The sequence below is a fragment of the Musca vetustissima genome, unplaced genomic scaffold (genome assembly GCF_032173495.1).
Source record: "Musca vetustissima isolate MV318-11 ecotype Yass unplaced genomic scaffold, APGP_CSIRO_Mvet_v1 utg104951, whole genome shotgun sequence".
NCBI lineage: Eukaryota > Metazoa > Arthropoda > Insecta > Diptera > Muscidae > Musca > Musca vetustissima.
The window spans coordinates 127,840-145,732 of NW_026873265.1; the positions used below are offsets into that span (position 1 = coordinate 127,840).

At 34.0% G+C, this 17,893-nt stretch overlaps 1 protein-coding gene across 1 annotated transcript in view; it reads right to left on the bottom strand.

The window, feature by feature from the left end:
- The window catches only part of LOC133323726 (uncharacterized), a gene marked incomplete at its 5' end in the record, with an annotated part of 83,525 nt that extends 77,851 nt beyond the window's left edge, over window positions 1-5,674 (bottom strand). Inside the window, one exon of the mRNA XM_061532650.1 lies at window positions 5,539-5,674. Coding sequence (XP_061388634.1) covers window positions 5,539-5,674 — 136 coding nt within the window. The remainder of the gene's footprint in view (window positions 1-5,538) is intronic.
- Between the last annotated feature and the right edge of the window lie 12,219 nt (window positions 5,675-17,893).

A 17,893-nucleotide genomic window follows, 5' to 3' on the forward strand; every position in this document is an offset into this window, starting at 1 on the left:
CAATAGGTCTGTAAAATTTTTCTTACAAACAACATTTGGTATCCGTTCATTCGGTATTTTTTGCAAAATATTTTCAAATATCAATTTTTTCTGCTTTCATGTCAAAATTGTTCAAAATATTGATTTTTATTTTTCAAAATTTCTTCATGGTAATTTATTTTAATTTTTTGTCAAGTGTATACACACTTTAGTCATTGTCACGAACATTTTAAGATGACTGGCTTAACTTATCCATTGTAGCAGTCACACTCCTACCATCATAAGCAAACGACCGGGCAAAAAAGGCATGGCGGCATTTATGTTAAACACCAACAACAGCAACAACAACGGCGGCAACGCAATGACCTGTTAATGTTGCAAAATGTTTACAATTTTCCTAAATTTTCCAATGTTCTTCTACATCACTTGATTATGATTACAGAGAGCTTGAAACACCGAAAAGAGCAAAGGAGGCCAAAACTAAGACCCAAAAATAACAATAACAACGAGAAACAGACAACGATTTTGTGTTCTTAGTAAATGTCTATGAATATCCGGTTTCCGTTGTGAAAGAAGGACGTCGTACTTATTTAACTGGAAACTTTTGCTACTTATGTTTAAATGAAAATTAATGATTTATTGTAATTTTGTTGTTGTTGTATTAAGGAAATAAACTTTTCCAACAAACTAAACGAGTCGACGATGTCGAAAAAGGTACACACAATTTCCAGCTCATAATGATTTTGAAATTTTTAATTCTAAAGCCTTTCCTCTTGTGTACAAACAAAACAGTTTCTGTATTATTGCAATATAACATTGTTGTTAATGTCCGACTGCCTGACTGACTGTTCTTGGAAAATCTAATAAAATACCCACCTAATGAAACACATTTAAGTCATATAATTCGTATTTCTTATGTAAACAATAATTAAAGTTTTTATTTACTTTTTCGTAGAAAATATCGGACCCTTTTAATTGTCTTTCTGTGTTGTTTTCTGGGATAAAACAAGTTAAATGTAAAAATATTTGACAAATCAAATGATTGTCATGACAATTGAGTGTAAATTTGTTTGAAAAGTTCGTGAGTGTGAATGCTGAGAAATTTCCTTATTTAAAATTACGATTAAATTTCAATCGTACGTTAAATGAGGTTGTTAATGAAATATCTGAATTTCCGGGAAATATTAAATTGCTCAAATCGATCGAAAAAATAGCATTAGGTTTGTATTATTTCGGAGATGTTGGAATGGTGATATTTGTGAAAAATAATGTTGAGATTATTAAATACGATTTATAATTTTCGATAGAGATAGAGAATTCAGCATTTCCTTTAGAGAAAACGTCAGGAATCGGGACTTTTATAAGTGAGAAGTCCTTCTGATTGGAATCTCAAAATTCCAACGCAATTAGTAAGACTACATATGAGACTCTGGTATCAGCGTAACTAGGAAAATTATTTCTTGGAATACCACAAATTTTCGGCTAAAACTCAAGCTAGAAAATAAGGAAGATCTTCACCTATTGAATTTGTCGTAGTTCATAGGATTTGTGGAAACCGATAAAGGAGAGGATCCCTCTAAATGGGATCATATTTGAAACTTTTCTGTGTAGACTTTTTACCAAAATTTAAAAATTCAAACACTTTGGTTAAAAAGAAAACGTTTAGGATTATGAAAATAACTTAACTCTATCGAGACCTTTGTATGGACGTATTTTATAAAAGCATCGAGCTCAAAATCGTCATTTTATTTTTAATTTTAAAATATAACAGCATTTTTTGTAGATTCAAAATTATACCATGAGCAAAAAATAAGGAAGATCTTCATCGATTGAATTTGTCGTAGTTCATACGAATTTTTGAAACCAAGAAAGGGTGGGTCCCTCTAAATTGGATCATATTTTGAAATTTTTCTGTGTAGACTTTTTACCAACCAAGCACCCGAAATGTACAAATTCAAACACTTCGGTTAAAAGGAAAACGTTTAGGACCATGAAAATAGCTGTCTGTCTGACGGTCGAGACCTTTGTATGGACATATTGTCAGAACATTAAATTAAACTGGAGTCTTCGAAGAATATTTCCAAGCATTGTACACGGAATGAGATATATATTACCATGAACCGATTTAAACCAGAATCGGCTGATGTCATTTCAGTCTCAATTTTTGGGCTTATTTCATGTTTTATGAAAATTTAAAAATAAGCAATATAAAATGGAGAACGATTTATGAGAAAGTAGCAGAGCCATATAGTCGGACGGAGCCGACCCATATTAAATTAAATTATGAGTCAACAATCTATATTTCATACTGACAACTTTTAAGGATCATGTTCTTTGTACTTTTTCAAACAAAAGTAGACCCCCCTACATATTGACCGATTGTCATCGTCAAAATGTCTATACTTATTCATTGCCCACATCCTATTCCTCCTAGATTTCAAACTATAATGGACAGACGGACAGAGAACAATTCAGCTAGTGGACATGTGATGATCGCTAAACTAAAAATTGGATCTAGGACAAAAATTTCGTGGCATTATAAATTTTGGACCTTTGATCTGTAAAAAAATTAGTATTGATCGGACTGACAATACATGAAATCTGACGGATTTATGTCAGGGAAATATATTTATACCCTTCACCACATTGTGTTACACGGTATTAAGTCTTTGTGCATATGTTTGTAACAGGCAAAAGGAATCGAGATAGACCCATGGTTCCTTTTGAGAATATGCATAGAATCATTTTCTGAATTGGTTTACGAAGAAATTGGAGAAAATCGGTTCAGATTTAGATATAGCTCCCATATATAGTTTCGTCCGATTTTATGTGAATGATACACCAAACTCCCAATATTTGTCAGATTGGGACAAAATTCTGCACAGAGTACTGAATTAGGTGCAGACTGATGTCTGCGAAGTTTTGTTAAAATCGGTTCAGATTTAGAAATAGCTCCCATATGTAGTTTCGTCCGGTTTTTTTGTGAATGATACACCAAACTCCCAATATTTGTCTGATTGAGTAAAATTTTGCATAGCGAATGCTATTGAGAAAAAAATTATGCGCGATAAGGTTTGTTGAAATCGGTTCAGATTTTGATATAGGTCTTATGTAAATGGTGTTTATACGAAATTTGGCAGAGGGTATTAAATTGAATATAGTGATTACTCAATTAGGTCCATGCATTTATATATAGCTCCCATACATAATCTGACACGATTTCATACAAATGGTACATCAAAAATATAATTTCGCCCGATTTCATCTCAGTGGTCCTCCAAATATTCTATGGCAGGATATTGTAGATATTAACATGTCTTGCATGTACCCAAAGTGGTGAAGGGTATCATATAGTCGGCCCCGTTCGACTTTTTAACTTTCTGGTTTTTATACCCTTCACCACACTGTGGTACAGGGTATTATGTCTTTGTGCATATGTTTGTAACAGGCAAAAGGAAACGAGATAGACACATGGTTCCTTTTGAGAATATGCATAGAATTACTTTCTAAGTCGATTTATGCATGTCCGTCCGTCCGTCTGTCTTTCTGTCTGTCCATGTAAAATTGTAAACAAAGTACAGGTCGCATTTATGATCCGAATTGGATGAAATTTGGCATAGGTCACTTATTCGGCCCAAGGACGAACCCTATTGAAATTGGGAAAAATCGGTTCAGATTTAGAGATAGCTCCCATATATATATTTCACCGATTTAATGTAAACGGTCCCTATATATCTTTCGATTTGCACGAAATTTGGTACAGCCTAATCATTTAGGTCTAGAATGATGTCTGCCAAGTTTCGTGAAAATCGGTCCAGATTCTGAAATTAGTATAACCTAACCTGTGACAAGTTTGTTTGAAATCGCTCAATATTTGGATAGAGCTTCCATATATATTTTCGCCCGATTTCAAGCAATTTGGGCATCAAACTCCTCATGTTAGTCAGATTGACATCAAATTTTGCACAACTTACAAAATTGAGCATAGAATTACGTAGTTGCGTTTTCTAGAAGTGCAGACATAGCCCAACGGATGACCTATTTATATTTGTTTGAAGTCGATTGACATACTTTATGGATAGATCTAGGTAGATTCACATTTAGATAAATATCACATTTTTTCATCCAATTTTATGTTATAATCCTGTTTAATATACCCATAGTGGTGAAGGGTATCATATAGTCGGCGCCGTCCGACTTTACTACTTTCCTTACTGGTTTATTAATTTCTCTTTCGAGATGAGCTACATGATCGGAGTTTGCAATGAAAAGGAAAGCCAGAGAAAAACTACATTCCCGGCGGCTCATCAGCCATATTGGGCAATGTGGCTTTTACGTTACTTGATAAGTTGTATTTATGTCGAATATTGTTGCGAAATTGCATCTACGAATTAAATTCAACCGTGTCAAGTTTCGGACATTTGGCATCACAACAGAACATTCTATTTGAGAGCAGATTTTTCTTGTAGTGATGGACTCAGACTACAATATGTTTCTTCAATGGTATACAACTGCATATAGCTTGTCTTGTTCTGTTTAAGATACAGCTGATATAAAATATTATGCGAGGTGCGCCTAGGTTCTGCAAATCCCAATCTAAGGATATGGTAATTGTGGTTGAAACCCAACTCAGCCATTATTTTCGATTTCCTCTTTGGTCTATTATGGATAGATATTTGAGGGTTAATTGTTGCTGACCAATATGTTACCACATTGAGCTCCTGATGCTTTTATAAAATCTTCATTGAACAATGAAAAATGTGAAATCAAACTGGCGTAAAGATAAACCTTTAAAAAAATTCTTTTGTTTTTAACATTAAAATATAGCAGCAGTTTTTATAGATTCAAAATTATGCGATGAGAAAAAAGTACTTAAGAGTCTTATCGCATTTTAAATTCATATACGATCGACTACAACCTGCCGTCATTCAAATTTACGACGTACTTCTCTCCTTGAAAGTATTATTTAATGGTCTTTTCTGTCATCATACCTTGCCACCAACAGAACCGACGCACCATACCACACCGCACCGCATCATAAAATAAATGTTAATTTTAAATTCATATGTTAAAACAATATTTTACTTAATTTATTATTTTGTTTTATACATATCTTTCACGACGACAATCGCCTTTATTTTCTCTTTTAACAATTTTTACCTTATATGACGTTTTTATCTTTACGCTGTCAATGTGATTTTCTTCGTTTCCTTAATGTTGTTGGTGATGGGTTTTTTGTTCGCTTTTTTGTGCCTGTCATAAGGATAACGACATGTAAATTTGGTTTTTCTTTTCACATACACACATACATAAATGCTGGCACTCAATTATGTTTTTTATACACACGAATACACACACACCAAAACACACCTGTATATACGCATATGAACGTGAGCAGATGTGTCGGTGCTACGTGCTATTCTCCAGGTTGTACGCACGGGACATATACTCCGATATACTCTTGCACTTACTTATAACCCATCTAGCCATATGCTATATGTCAATATGTTCAGTTCCCTCTATTTTGGTAGGTATATTTTAACTATATATTCTACTTACCGACAACCTGCATTATTGCAACTGACTGGGCTGTGGAGAATAATGGCGCATCTGCAGTTACTTCACATGTAAAATTGCCCGATAAACCGAAGCCCACATTGCGTATTAACACTTGTGTCGCATTCGAGCTGGTGACCTGGCGAAAGATATGAAAATGAGAAAAAAAGAAAATGGAAAGAAAGAGTTTGAGTTAAAAAAAGTATAGCCAAGAAAAAAATGAGAGAATACATTTTTAAGGAGATAATGTTATTTATCGAGACAATGACATTAAGATACGTAAAAGATTGTCGTGTCAGAAATGGGCATAATTTTACTTAAGTTTTAAATTATTGCTGTTGTTTCCTGTTTTTAATGGATATAAGAAATATATTTTTTTTAATTTGACTTCATTTAAATATTACAATGTAGGCTAAAGTATTTTGAAAAAAAAAACCTCCTTAAGAAAAAGACCAAAGGCGGACGGTATGGGCTCTAAGATATCATACATCACTTTGGGTATATACGAAAGGTGCTCCTAAGAGACTTATTAAAACCTACATAACCTAAAGTTAGAAATTTGGTTCACAATTTGCATGAAACATGTGGACTATGTTGTATAGGGGGGTTATTTCTAAATCTGAACCGATTTCAACAAAACTTAATACATACAATTCTAGTCTCAATTTCACAAGGTATACTTGCATAAAATCGACGAATATATAAATGTGCACCATTTTTTAATAAAACTATATAAGAGGATTCTTCCTTGCCTGCTTTATTCTACCTTAGAGGTCTGGAATCAAACCCTTGGTTGTTGCCGTAGCCCTTATCGTTAACTTAGTCACAGAGGCAAAAATTGTATGCGGTTAAATCATAAGGTCTATGTGATCAACTCGTAGTTACCACGTTTCCAAAATGTGTAGCGGAAAAAAGCTAGGGTTCCGTAATTTGTTCGGTACGAACAAATAATAACAAATTATTAAAAATATCTCGATGGCTCAACTCACTCATCTTATCTACCAATCAAGCGTCCTTTTCACAAAAAAATAAAAATAGCTCCAATGACTATGTCAGCAGGTTTTTCCAATAGGCAGGTAATCAAATAAAACTCTTGAAGATACATCACTAACATGTCCCAACAGCTCGAGCTTTCCAAACAATTTAAATTTACGACTAAGTGCTTTCTTCCCATCAAAATACGATTATGTTTTAAGCATTGTAGAAACCCCTCATGACATTCAGATAATAAGAAACTAGTAACACCTTCGCTATGTTCGGAACTTTTTATGCCGTTCACCATGAAGTGGGTACTCAAAATATCTAAAACCGCCGGAGAAATGGAAATTTCAAACGGCAAACCCTAACCTTGGAAAATTGGACTATTACATTGAACCTACGGAAAATAACGAATGACTTTTGTAAGGGGGCTATGTAGAAACATACAGTTGCATTGAAATTGTCCAATGATGAAATTTTTTACGCACAAAGGTCTTGGCATACTAACAACTAGTAACCAGTAAGGAAGGTCGTAAAGTCGGGTAGGGCCGACTATACGACACCCTTCACCGTGTTGGGTATATTTTACGCATGTATCCAAACAATTTAATGTCAATGTTACTTGAACGAATTTGAATATGTGATCGTTATCTATAAATGAACCGACTAACATCAATCCATACACTTGATATTCTGCAACCTATGTTAAATCTCATTTAATTCGTTTGCGTACAATTGGGCAAATTTATGTAAGTCGATATAGAGCACTTGATTCACAATATTCGGCATGACGCACTGTTCAAAAATTAATCTATATCAGACACCCGTTCGAAATATATCTGTAACGTCATTCTAGTCTCAATTTGATAAGTTGTGCAAAATTTCGAGTCAATCGGACAAATTTTAGAAGTTTAGTGCACAATTTATCTAAAATCGGACGAAATATATATGTAGAAGCTACATCTAAATCTGAACCGATTTCAACGAGACTTGCCAGAGATGCATTTATATTAACTTAAGTTCATTGCGCAAAATTTTGTCACAATCACACAAAACTTGGGACTTCTCCATTGGCACCATTTCCATTAAATCAGAGAAAAATATATGTGGGAGCTAAATCTAAAACTTAACCGATTTTCAGGAAACTTAACCGATTTTCAGGAAACTTAACACGCATCATTCGAGACGCAATACAGTACGTTATGCCAAATTTCGTGCAAATCGCAAGATATATGTGGTGCACCATTTACATGAAATCGAACGAAACTATATATGGGAGCTATATCTAAATATGCACCGATTTTCACGAAACTTGGCAGACATCATTCTAGACTCAATTCAGTACGTTATGCCAAATTTCGTGTAAATCGAAAGATACATAGGGACTTCTGGGCACCATTTAAATGAAATCGGACGAAACTATATATGGGAGCTATATCTAAATGAGGACCGATTTTCATGAAACTTGGCAGACATCATTCTAGGCTTAATTAAGTACGTTATGCCAAATTGCGTGCAAATCGAAGGATATATAGGGACATTGGTGCACCATTTACATGAAATCGGACGAAACTATATATGGGAGCTATATCTAAATCTGGACCAATTTTCTCGAAACTGAGTAGACATCATTCTGGGCTCAATTCAGTACGTTATGCCAAATTTCGTGCAAATCGAAAGAAATATAAGGATTTTAAGGCACCATTTGCATGAAATCGGTCGAAACTATATATGGGAGCTATATCTAAATCTGGACCGATTTTCACGAAACTTGGTAGACATCATTCTAGACCTAAATGATTAGGCTGTACCAATTTTCGTGCAAATCGAAAGATATATAGGGACCGTTTACATTAAATCGGTTAAATATATATATGGGAGCTATATCTAAATCTGAACCGATTTTTCCCAATTTCAATAGGGTTCGTCCTTGGGCCGAATAAGTGACCTATGCCAAATTTCATCCAATTCGGATCATAAATGCGACATGTACTTTGTTTACAATTTATCATGGACAGACAGACAGACGGACGGAAGGACATGCATAAATCGACTTAGAAAGTGATTCTATGCACATTCTCAAAAGGAGCCATGTGTCTATCTCGTTTCTTTTTGCCTGTTACAAACATAAAACTATTGAATATAAATATATAGTTTGTTCTGAGACTCGTAGTGGATTTTGACGTAGAATATTTTATTATTTGACATTATGTACCTAAAATTAAGTTTCATGTTCCTTTAATGCACTTTGTCGAAAAAAATACTGGGAAATGTCTTTGAAGAAAAAAAACAGATCATTTTGAATTTTTGGTTCAAAATGTATGGCTATATTCGGTATATACATTATACATAAACATTTTTCTTGTTCAGTGACTTATGTTAAAAATTGATGGAGAATATTTTTGTCCCTTATACCATCCTTCTAAAACGACATCTTGTGGGAAAAATGGGTAAACACAAGTAATAAGTACGATATTAACCTTAAAATGAGTTTTTGTTTTTTTTTAAGATTTTTGACGTTTAGGCAGATTTTTGAGTTTTAGTCTATTCTGAGACTTATAGTAAAACTTTATGGCGAACATTTCTGTAGAATATTCTGAGCAGCTTTAACCCCGTTGTTAATGAGTTTTCAATCACTCCTGGAAAAGGGGACCGAAAAGACCCCTTCAATGTGTCGGTTGAGGGTTAAAGTTGCATACCAAAATATTCCTCGATATTTTATCAGTAATATCGCCGAAGACACTATATACCTAAAATGCAAGGATTTCAAGAAATCATAATTCGAAAATGATCAAAATTCTTGAATTGCCCCGCCTTTTTAGGTTACCTCCCGACGTAAATGCCGATACACGTGTCTTCTTTTTTTTAGCCCCTCTTTTATAATCTGTTGGAATTTCACGCTATAATACCCTTACAATATAGTTGTGTAGGGTATACTAACGATATTGGTTCATTGATCGATCAAAAACAGTAGGTACAGTCTTTGACCAGAACCCAATCGACATACAAAATTACATGTAGATGGGTCCATAACTGTGGCCTGTACACAAATCTATAGCAATCTTAAAACATAGTTGTGTAGAAAATAGTAAATTTCCTTTTACGAACATTGTAGCTCAGTTACATAGCTCTTATAGAAGAAAACTTCGACAGAAAAGGGACGTACATAATAATGACTACGTTCCTGTTGGCAAAAATTCTATTCTCAGCTCCTTCGCTATTGTAGAAGAAAACCTCGATAGAAAAAGGACATATATAATAACCACGGCCCTGCTGGCAAAAAATTCTAATCGTTATTGTAACATTGGGGCAGTAGTAATTTATTTCAAACTAATTTCCACTAATATATCTGACACTACATAATCAGTTAAAGTTAAGAGTTCACTTGCATACCGCACATTGTTTTTTTAACAAAAATGTTTAACTTATTTTTCGGCTTTTATGCATAATATGACATTGCGGTTTGTGGATTAAAAGTTAAACGTTCATTCCATATTCACACCATTGACCAGTACCTCCTTTTTTTGGTTTCTAAAAAGCTCCCTTCCATTATATTGCCAAACAATATGTTCACAATATTTCCAATACTTTTACAAAACTTTACTTAATTTGTTTTATTTTTTTCTGTTTTTTTTTTTTTTAATTTATTCTAAAAAATCACTTCAACCACAACTGTAATCTTAGTCTTCGAAAAGCTTTTAAAAATATTAAAAAATGATCTCAAAACCACATAAAAACCTCAACAAAACAAAAACGAATTTACCAGCAAAGCCAAAACTACAGATAGATGGGAAAACGTAAAAGTTTGACTGTTTTTTACTCTATTCGAAAAAATAGAGAAAAAAACGTAAAAACTACACTAAAATAAATTAAAAATGCATACAATATTTACTGAACTAAATATAGAAAAAAAATATATATATTGGTAAAAGCAAAAAACGGGGTGTAGAATAGAGGGCGATGGTGGAGGGGGGAAAGGAAGAAAAAAGAAAAATATTTATATAATTTTTTTTTATTTTTCCAAAAACTCAGCCATATGCAAATCGTTTTCCTATATCTCTATATACATATACGTATGTATGTGTATTTTCTCTCTATCTGAAGTAAATCTAGTGATGCATGTGTGCATCTTCCTGTTGTTCGAGTATAGATAGTAGTAGTTGTTGTTATTATTGTTATGCATGTGCTTGTTTGGATTTTTTTATTGTATGTTGGCGAAGTGCGACATTGGCACCAATACCTAGAGTACCACATTATTCGCATTTGCAAAAAAAAAAAACGAACGAAAGATATTCTGAACGAGGTGTTCAACATTTTTGTATTGGATATTTACGGTTGTGGGTGTGAATGTGTGTGTTTTTGTGTATACACATATACAGTTGCATGGAACTGTGGCAAAAGTGCCATGATAAAAGAAAAACTTTTTCAATAATCTGTATGCACTGCACCGTAAAGTTGAATTTTATGTTATTCGTACAGCATTTGGTCGGGGTATTGGGAAAGTTTAGTTGAACGAGAAATATTTAAATATTTTTTTAGAATATTTAAATATATCATTGATGAGAATTAAATAATCCAAAGACTCAAAATTGAGAACCGAATATTGTTATATAGGAAACCTTTATACCCTACACAACTATTTTGTAAGGGTATTATAACATTGTGTGGCCTCAATATTTATATGTGACTAGTTGTATCGATCTTGGCATATGTGTCCAATTTGTAAATACAATGCAGAGCACAGGTATGGACCAATCGTCACAAAATTTAGCATGTAGGACGGGTTCTGGCCAAATTAGGCCCCCATTGTTAAAGATCGGTTATATTTTATGCATGAAAAGGACAAAAACTTAGTGTTTGCTCGTTTTCTGGTCGCCCCAGAGGCCACAATTATGACCCGAACATCACGATATTCACAGAGAAAGTGGTCTGAACAAGAAATAAGCATGCCTACGAGGGCGCTTCGGAAACCTCTTAGCCTATCAATGAAAGAGAATAGTTAGTTTTTCAACAAAAGAAAGGCAAATGAAATCGAGATACCAAAGACCCATGGCTCCTTTTGAGAATATGCAAAGAATCATTTTCTGAGTCGATTTACGCATATCCGTCCGTCCATGTATTGTTGTGAACAAAGACAGGTCGCACTTATGATCCGATTTGGATGAAATTTGACACAGTTTACTAATTTGGCCTAAGGACGAATCCTATTGAAATTGGAGAAAATCGGTTCAGATTTTGATATTGCTCCCATATATAGGTTCTACCGATTTTATTTCATTTATTTATTTTTTGTTTTTGAATGATGCACTATACTCCCAATATTTGTCCGATTAAGACACAGTTTTGCACAGAGTACTGAATTAGATCCAGACTAATGTCTCGCAGTTGTGTTAAAATCGGTTTAGATTTAGATATAGCTTCCATATATAGTTTCGTCCGGAATTTTTGTGAATGATACACCAAACTCCCAATCAGTTCGATTCAATTCGATGATACACCAAATTTGTTCGATTAAGACACAATGCACAGAGTACTGAATTAGATCAAGACTACTATCTGCAAAGTTGTGTTAAAATCGGTTCAGATTTAGATATAGCTCCCATATATAGTTTCGTCTAATTTTTTGTGAATGATAAACCAAACTCCCAGTATTTGTCCGATTGGGACAAAATTCTGCACAGACTACTGAGTTATGTCTAGATTGATGTCTGCAAAGTTTTGCTAAAATCGGTTCAGATTTAGATATAGCTCCCATATATAGTTTCGTATGATTTTTTGTGAATGGTACACCAAACTCCCAATATTTGTCCGATTGGGACAAAATTCTGCACAGAGTACTGAATTATGTTTAGATTGATGTCTGCGAAGTTTTGTTAAATTCGGTTCAGATTAGGATATAGCCCACATATATAGTTTAGTCCGATTTTTTGTGAATTATACAATGTTTGTCGATTGATGTGTGATAAGGTTTGTTGAAATCGGTTCAGATTTTGATATAGGTCTTGTATATATTTTCGATCAATTTTATGTAAATGGTGCACCGAAGGGCCTATGTTTGTTCGATTTACTCGAAATTTTTCAGAGGGCATTAAATTGAATATAGAGTGATTACAAAAAACAAATGGTGTATGTAACGGTTGCTCAATTAGGTCCATGTGTTTATATATAGCTCCCATATATAATTTATCTCGATTTCATACAAATGGTACACCAAGGAATCCAAGGCTGCCCGTTCGACATGAAATTTTTCGTAGATTTCAGAATGGTATGTGTATTGGTTTTTTTCAATTGGTACAAATATCTACCTAGATAGCACATTTAATTTCGCCCGATTCCATCCCAATGGTCCTCGAACGATTCTATGTCTGTTCTATCTACAGGTTATTGTAGATATTAACATCTCTTGTATGTACCCAAAATGGTGAAGTGTATAATATAGTCAGCTCAGTCCGACTTTTGAACTTTTTTTGCTGGTTTATTCTATCAAATTTAGTCTAGAACGATATGTGTTAATACTGTGAGAAAATTTCTTATCGCTAATTACGTTTACTAGGTAATATTTTTACTTAAAATCCTTACATCGTACCACGATCGAAGAAATTAAAAATTATTAATGACACTCTCAAAGTCTGAATATGAATTAAAGAGAATAGTTAGTTTTTCAACAAAAGAAAGGCAAACAAAAAAATCGATATACCAAAGACCCATGGTACCTTTTGAGAATATGCAAAGAATCACTTTCTGTCGATTTACGCATGTCCGTACGTCCATGTATTTTGTGAAAGAAGTACAGGTCCTATTAATGATCCGATATGGATGAGATTTGACACAGTTCACTAATTTGGCTCAAGGACGAATCCTATTGAAATTGGAGAAATTCGGTTCAGATTTTGATATAGCTCTCATATCGATCGATCGAAGAAATTAAAAATTATTAATGAGACTCTCAAAGTCTGAATATGAATCCTAAACCTGTGGAGCATATTTGGTAAAAATTCGTCCACATTCCCGAAACCCGAAACTGTAATCATCCATTGTGCCAATGTGTGTTGTTGTCTTTGTGTGCGATAGTAACACACCGCGGCCAAACTGCCGCCGAAAAAACAAGTAAGCAAGCAAGCCATTTATCCACCACCACCCATTTAACGATACTTCAGTCATTTAAATATTCACGCAGAGACAGATGCAATTTAGCAATTTTTTCGTACAGTTTTGGCCATTAACGTTCATGTAAGTGTGCCTGGCATTGGCGTTGCCAAACAAAACTACTGGACCCTGACAAAAAATAAAAAAAAAACAAATAAAACAAACTGCTACCAGAACAACATCAAGAAACAAAAACAAACAGCAACTGAATATTGCCACTGTAGAGCAAATTTTGGCTCAAAAATAAAGTTAAAAAATCGACATTTAATACCCACAAAGCAGAGTACAGAACTTCTTCCGAAAAAAATAAAACAAAAATAAACGTAGGTGTGATTAAACGGCAAACTATTGCAATTCACATTCCAAACCGTTCGTCACTACCTTTTTGACCTACCTACCCAAACGAACACCTTATACTAAAGATATTTTCTCTCTATCTGTGTGAGTATGTTTGTTTATTACATATATATACAAAAGTGTTGGCGGTTACGGTCAACTTTAAAATAGTCAAAAGAAAACAAATTAAACCGATACAAAAAACAAAATCGGAATTATACAGAAACACAGATAAAAAACAAACATTTGGCAACAGTTTTGTATTTCTCACATGGCTGCAGTTGTTCATATCCTTCTTCCTTTGCAATCATCTAAATCGATTACAATTTTCATGGTCTGTTGTAGTTTAGAGGACGGAAAAAAGGTAAAATAAATAACTTTTGTTTTATGGCTTGACTAATAATATTGCAAATAGAGGTTTTAGGAAAACAAGCAAAGTATTATTATAATTATTTAGTATTGAATTTAGTTTTGGAATTGTAATTTCACTTAGTGCAATTACTTACAAAATTGTATTCTTTAAATAATATCAAATATCAAATAGGTCGAAAGGTGTATTCCCCTATTTTGACAAGGAAATCATTTTTATTGTGATTATTGTTGATATCCGACCTAAATTTTACTAGAACGATATTATGTTTAGGGGAGCAGGCATATTATAATTGTACAGGTGCATGTATCATAAATATTCAAAACAATGCAAACAAAATCTAGACAATTGCATAGATTCAGAATATCTGCATTAGTATAGCTTTCAGCTATCAATATGGTGTGTAGATATTCACCATATACCACCACAGTTCGGTCAATGAGATATTCTGTAAAACATCATAAAATATTCAAATTGTTTTATCTTGTGTTCTTTTCTCATTGATACAGATTGTATGTCTTGAAGCTTTGTTTTGTCCCATTTCAGAACAAAGGTGTACCAAAAACTCTACCTCTATCCAACTTAAAAGAAACTTCCTTTCCACCAAAAAACGTATCAATACTTCACAAAATACCGACATTTTAAATGTATGGGGTGAGACGTGGGCCAATATTGAGAATTTTTAGTACCAAGATTTTTTATCCAATGGGAATCTAAACTACCACATTACAGACAATTCGATTGAAAGACGTCCCTACACTCCCAAAAATTCCAAATTTGAAATGTGAATATTGATAATTTTTGGTAGATGGATATGTCACCGAATGAGAACTATAATACCAAATTGCAGCCAAAGTACGTTAAAAGTCGTGGCAAAAATCCCAAAAACACCGCAAATTTTTGGGAGCACCTTTACCTGGAGACTATACCATAACCTGGACATCCCATTCAAAATATCGAACACAATGTATGTGCAAAATTCCAAAGCTCTATATTAAATCGGAGCAGTATAGTCGGTTCCGACCACACGATACCCTACACAACTTCCACGGAACTCTATCTTTCTGCGAATGTTTATTCCGAGCATGGACAAAATTTCGTGATATTTGCACCCTCTTGCCCGATTTCTGCGAATGTTTATTCCGAGCCTGGACAATATTTCGTGATATTTACACTGGTTTATTTTCCGAATATTACTAACATTCAGTACAGCCCTTTTAATTACTTGCGTTGTCCTTGATCATAAATGGAACGTCATGGAACATTTTTGACCCATTTCATCCCCTAAATATTAACCGATTTTTACATAAAATAATAGGGGTCTTCATTGGCCAGAACACATTTTACATGCAAAATTTCGTGAAGATTGGTACATAACTGTGGCCTGTATCGTGTTTACAAATTATAATGGACAGACGAACGGACACAAATCTCTAGATCGACTCAGCTAATCGTGATATGACGATCGGTATATACTTAAAGGTTGGTCTAGGAACAATATTTCGCGGCGTTACAAACTGTTGGGGCTCCACAAATCTATAATATCCTGACAACCCTGACATGTTTGTAACGCCGCGAAATATTGGTCTCAACTTTAAGTATACCGATCGTCATATCTCGACTAGCTGAGTCGATCTAGACATGTGTGTCCGTCTGTCTGTCCATTATAATTTGTAAACACGATAAAGGCCACAGTTATGGACCAATCTTCACGAATGGGTTCTGGTAAAATTCGGTTAATATTTAAGGGATGAAATGGACCAAATACTTAATTTTTTCTAGTCGCTCCAGAGGCCACAGTTATGGTCCGAACATCTTGAAATTTTACATGGAGAAGGGGATCGGACCAAAGAATAAGCATGCCTGTTTTGAAAATATTCAATATTTAGCGGTCAAATGGACCTGACTTTTGTGTGAAATATTACAAATTTTTTATTCTGGGGCGTATGTATTTACCCCTGATGGACGTAGACCCCAGAAGTTGATAGTATATCCAAGAGGAGTCGTTGGCCTTTAAATTGATACCAATTATATTGTCGTATGTACTCGGATGTGGGAGTTACACGTAAACATTTGTGTGCTGACGTATTCATATATTATTTAGTAACCCATTTATACATTAGAGGGCGAAAATATAGCGCGGATCGCTTTGAAATTTTGTAAGAGGATCAAGGACAACGCCTATAATTTTCGGTGATGATCAGATAATAATACTGGGATGAAGTGGGCCGAAAATATATTTTTTTTTTGTGTCGATCTATAGGCAAAAATTTCAAGCCGAAGATTACAACGCAACCCACTGTGAAGGAAATCAGGACAAGTAATTAGAAGGGCATGCTTGTATTTGATAATAGTATTCAATATTTAGCGGACAAATGGACCACAGAAAGTTAGATTTTGTGTGAAATGTGTACAAATTTTTTATTCGGGGCGTATATGTTTCCGCTCACTGGTTTTAAGACTAAGTTACTTTTAGTTATATCCCAAAGTTTTCCTTTTGGATGGGAGATCCTCCTGCCAAAAATTATTCATATCGATCATTATTTAGGTAAAGCTCTAATATAAAAGCACCGCCCAATTTTCCGAAAAATTATTTTTTTGTGTCGATCTATAGGCTAAAATTGAAAGCCCAAGATTACAACGCAACCCACTGTGAAGGAAATCGGGACAAGTAATTAGAAGGGATGTACTGAATATTAGTAATAATAGTAAATATCGCGAAGTATTGCCTAAGCTCAGAATGTAGTACCACAGAATGTTAGATTTTCGTGGAAGTTGTGTAGGGTATCATATGGTCGTCCGACTATACTGCTCCGCTTACTAGTTTTAAGACTAAGTTACTTTTAGTTTTCCTTTTGGATAGGAGACCCTCCTGTCAAGAATTATTCATATCGATCATTATTTAGGTAAAACTCTCATATAAAAGCACCGCCCAATTTTCCGAATTTTTTAGATATTTGACACAATTTGTATCATATGTCGTAGATATTCACTCTTGTAAGATATGATTAGGTATGTTAAGATTGTAAGAAAGAGTAGGAATGGGTCGGATATGGGAGAAATATGTGTAGGAGATTACATATTTTAGTATTACTTAGTATTGCCATTATTAGATTACCGTGAACTATTGCCTATGCTCGAGTTAAAGTTCGTTAATCAGTCCCGTCCAATTATACTGTTCCGCTCATATACATTATGGAGTCTCCGGCAAATATTTCTAACTCCCTAAATCATCAAAAATTCGTTTTTTCTTTTCCAGTGCCCCGTATGTTAATTAAATCGTATTTCAAATATTGAATTCTCTCTGCAAAATTTTTAAGTTATTATCCAAATTTCATTGATTTTTAAATGTGATATAGGGTTCTCAACCTTAAATAATAATGGGGGTTTTTAAAGGTTTCTCTCTATCTGCTAACATAAATTTCGTATATGGCGTTCTATGCGCGTGGATGATGTAATTAATTATACAAGTTATTCCCAAGTGTCTCAAAATCCCTTGAAAATCTAAATATTCATTCAAACGCTTAA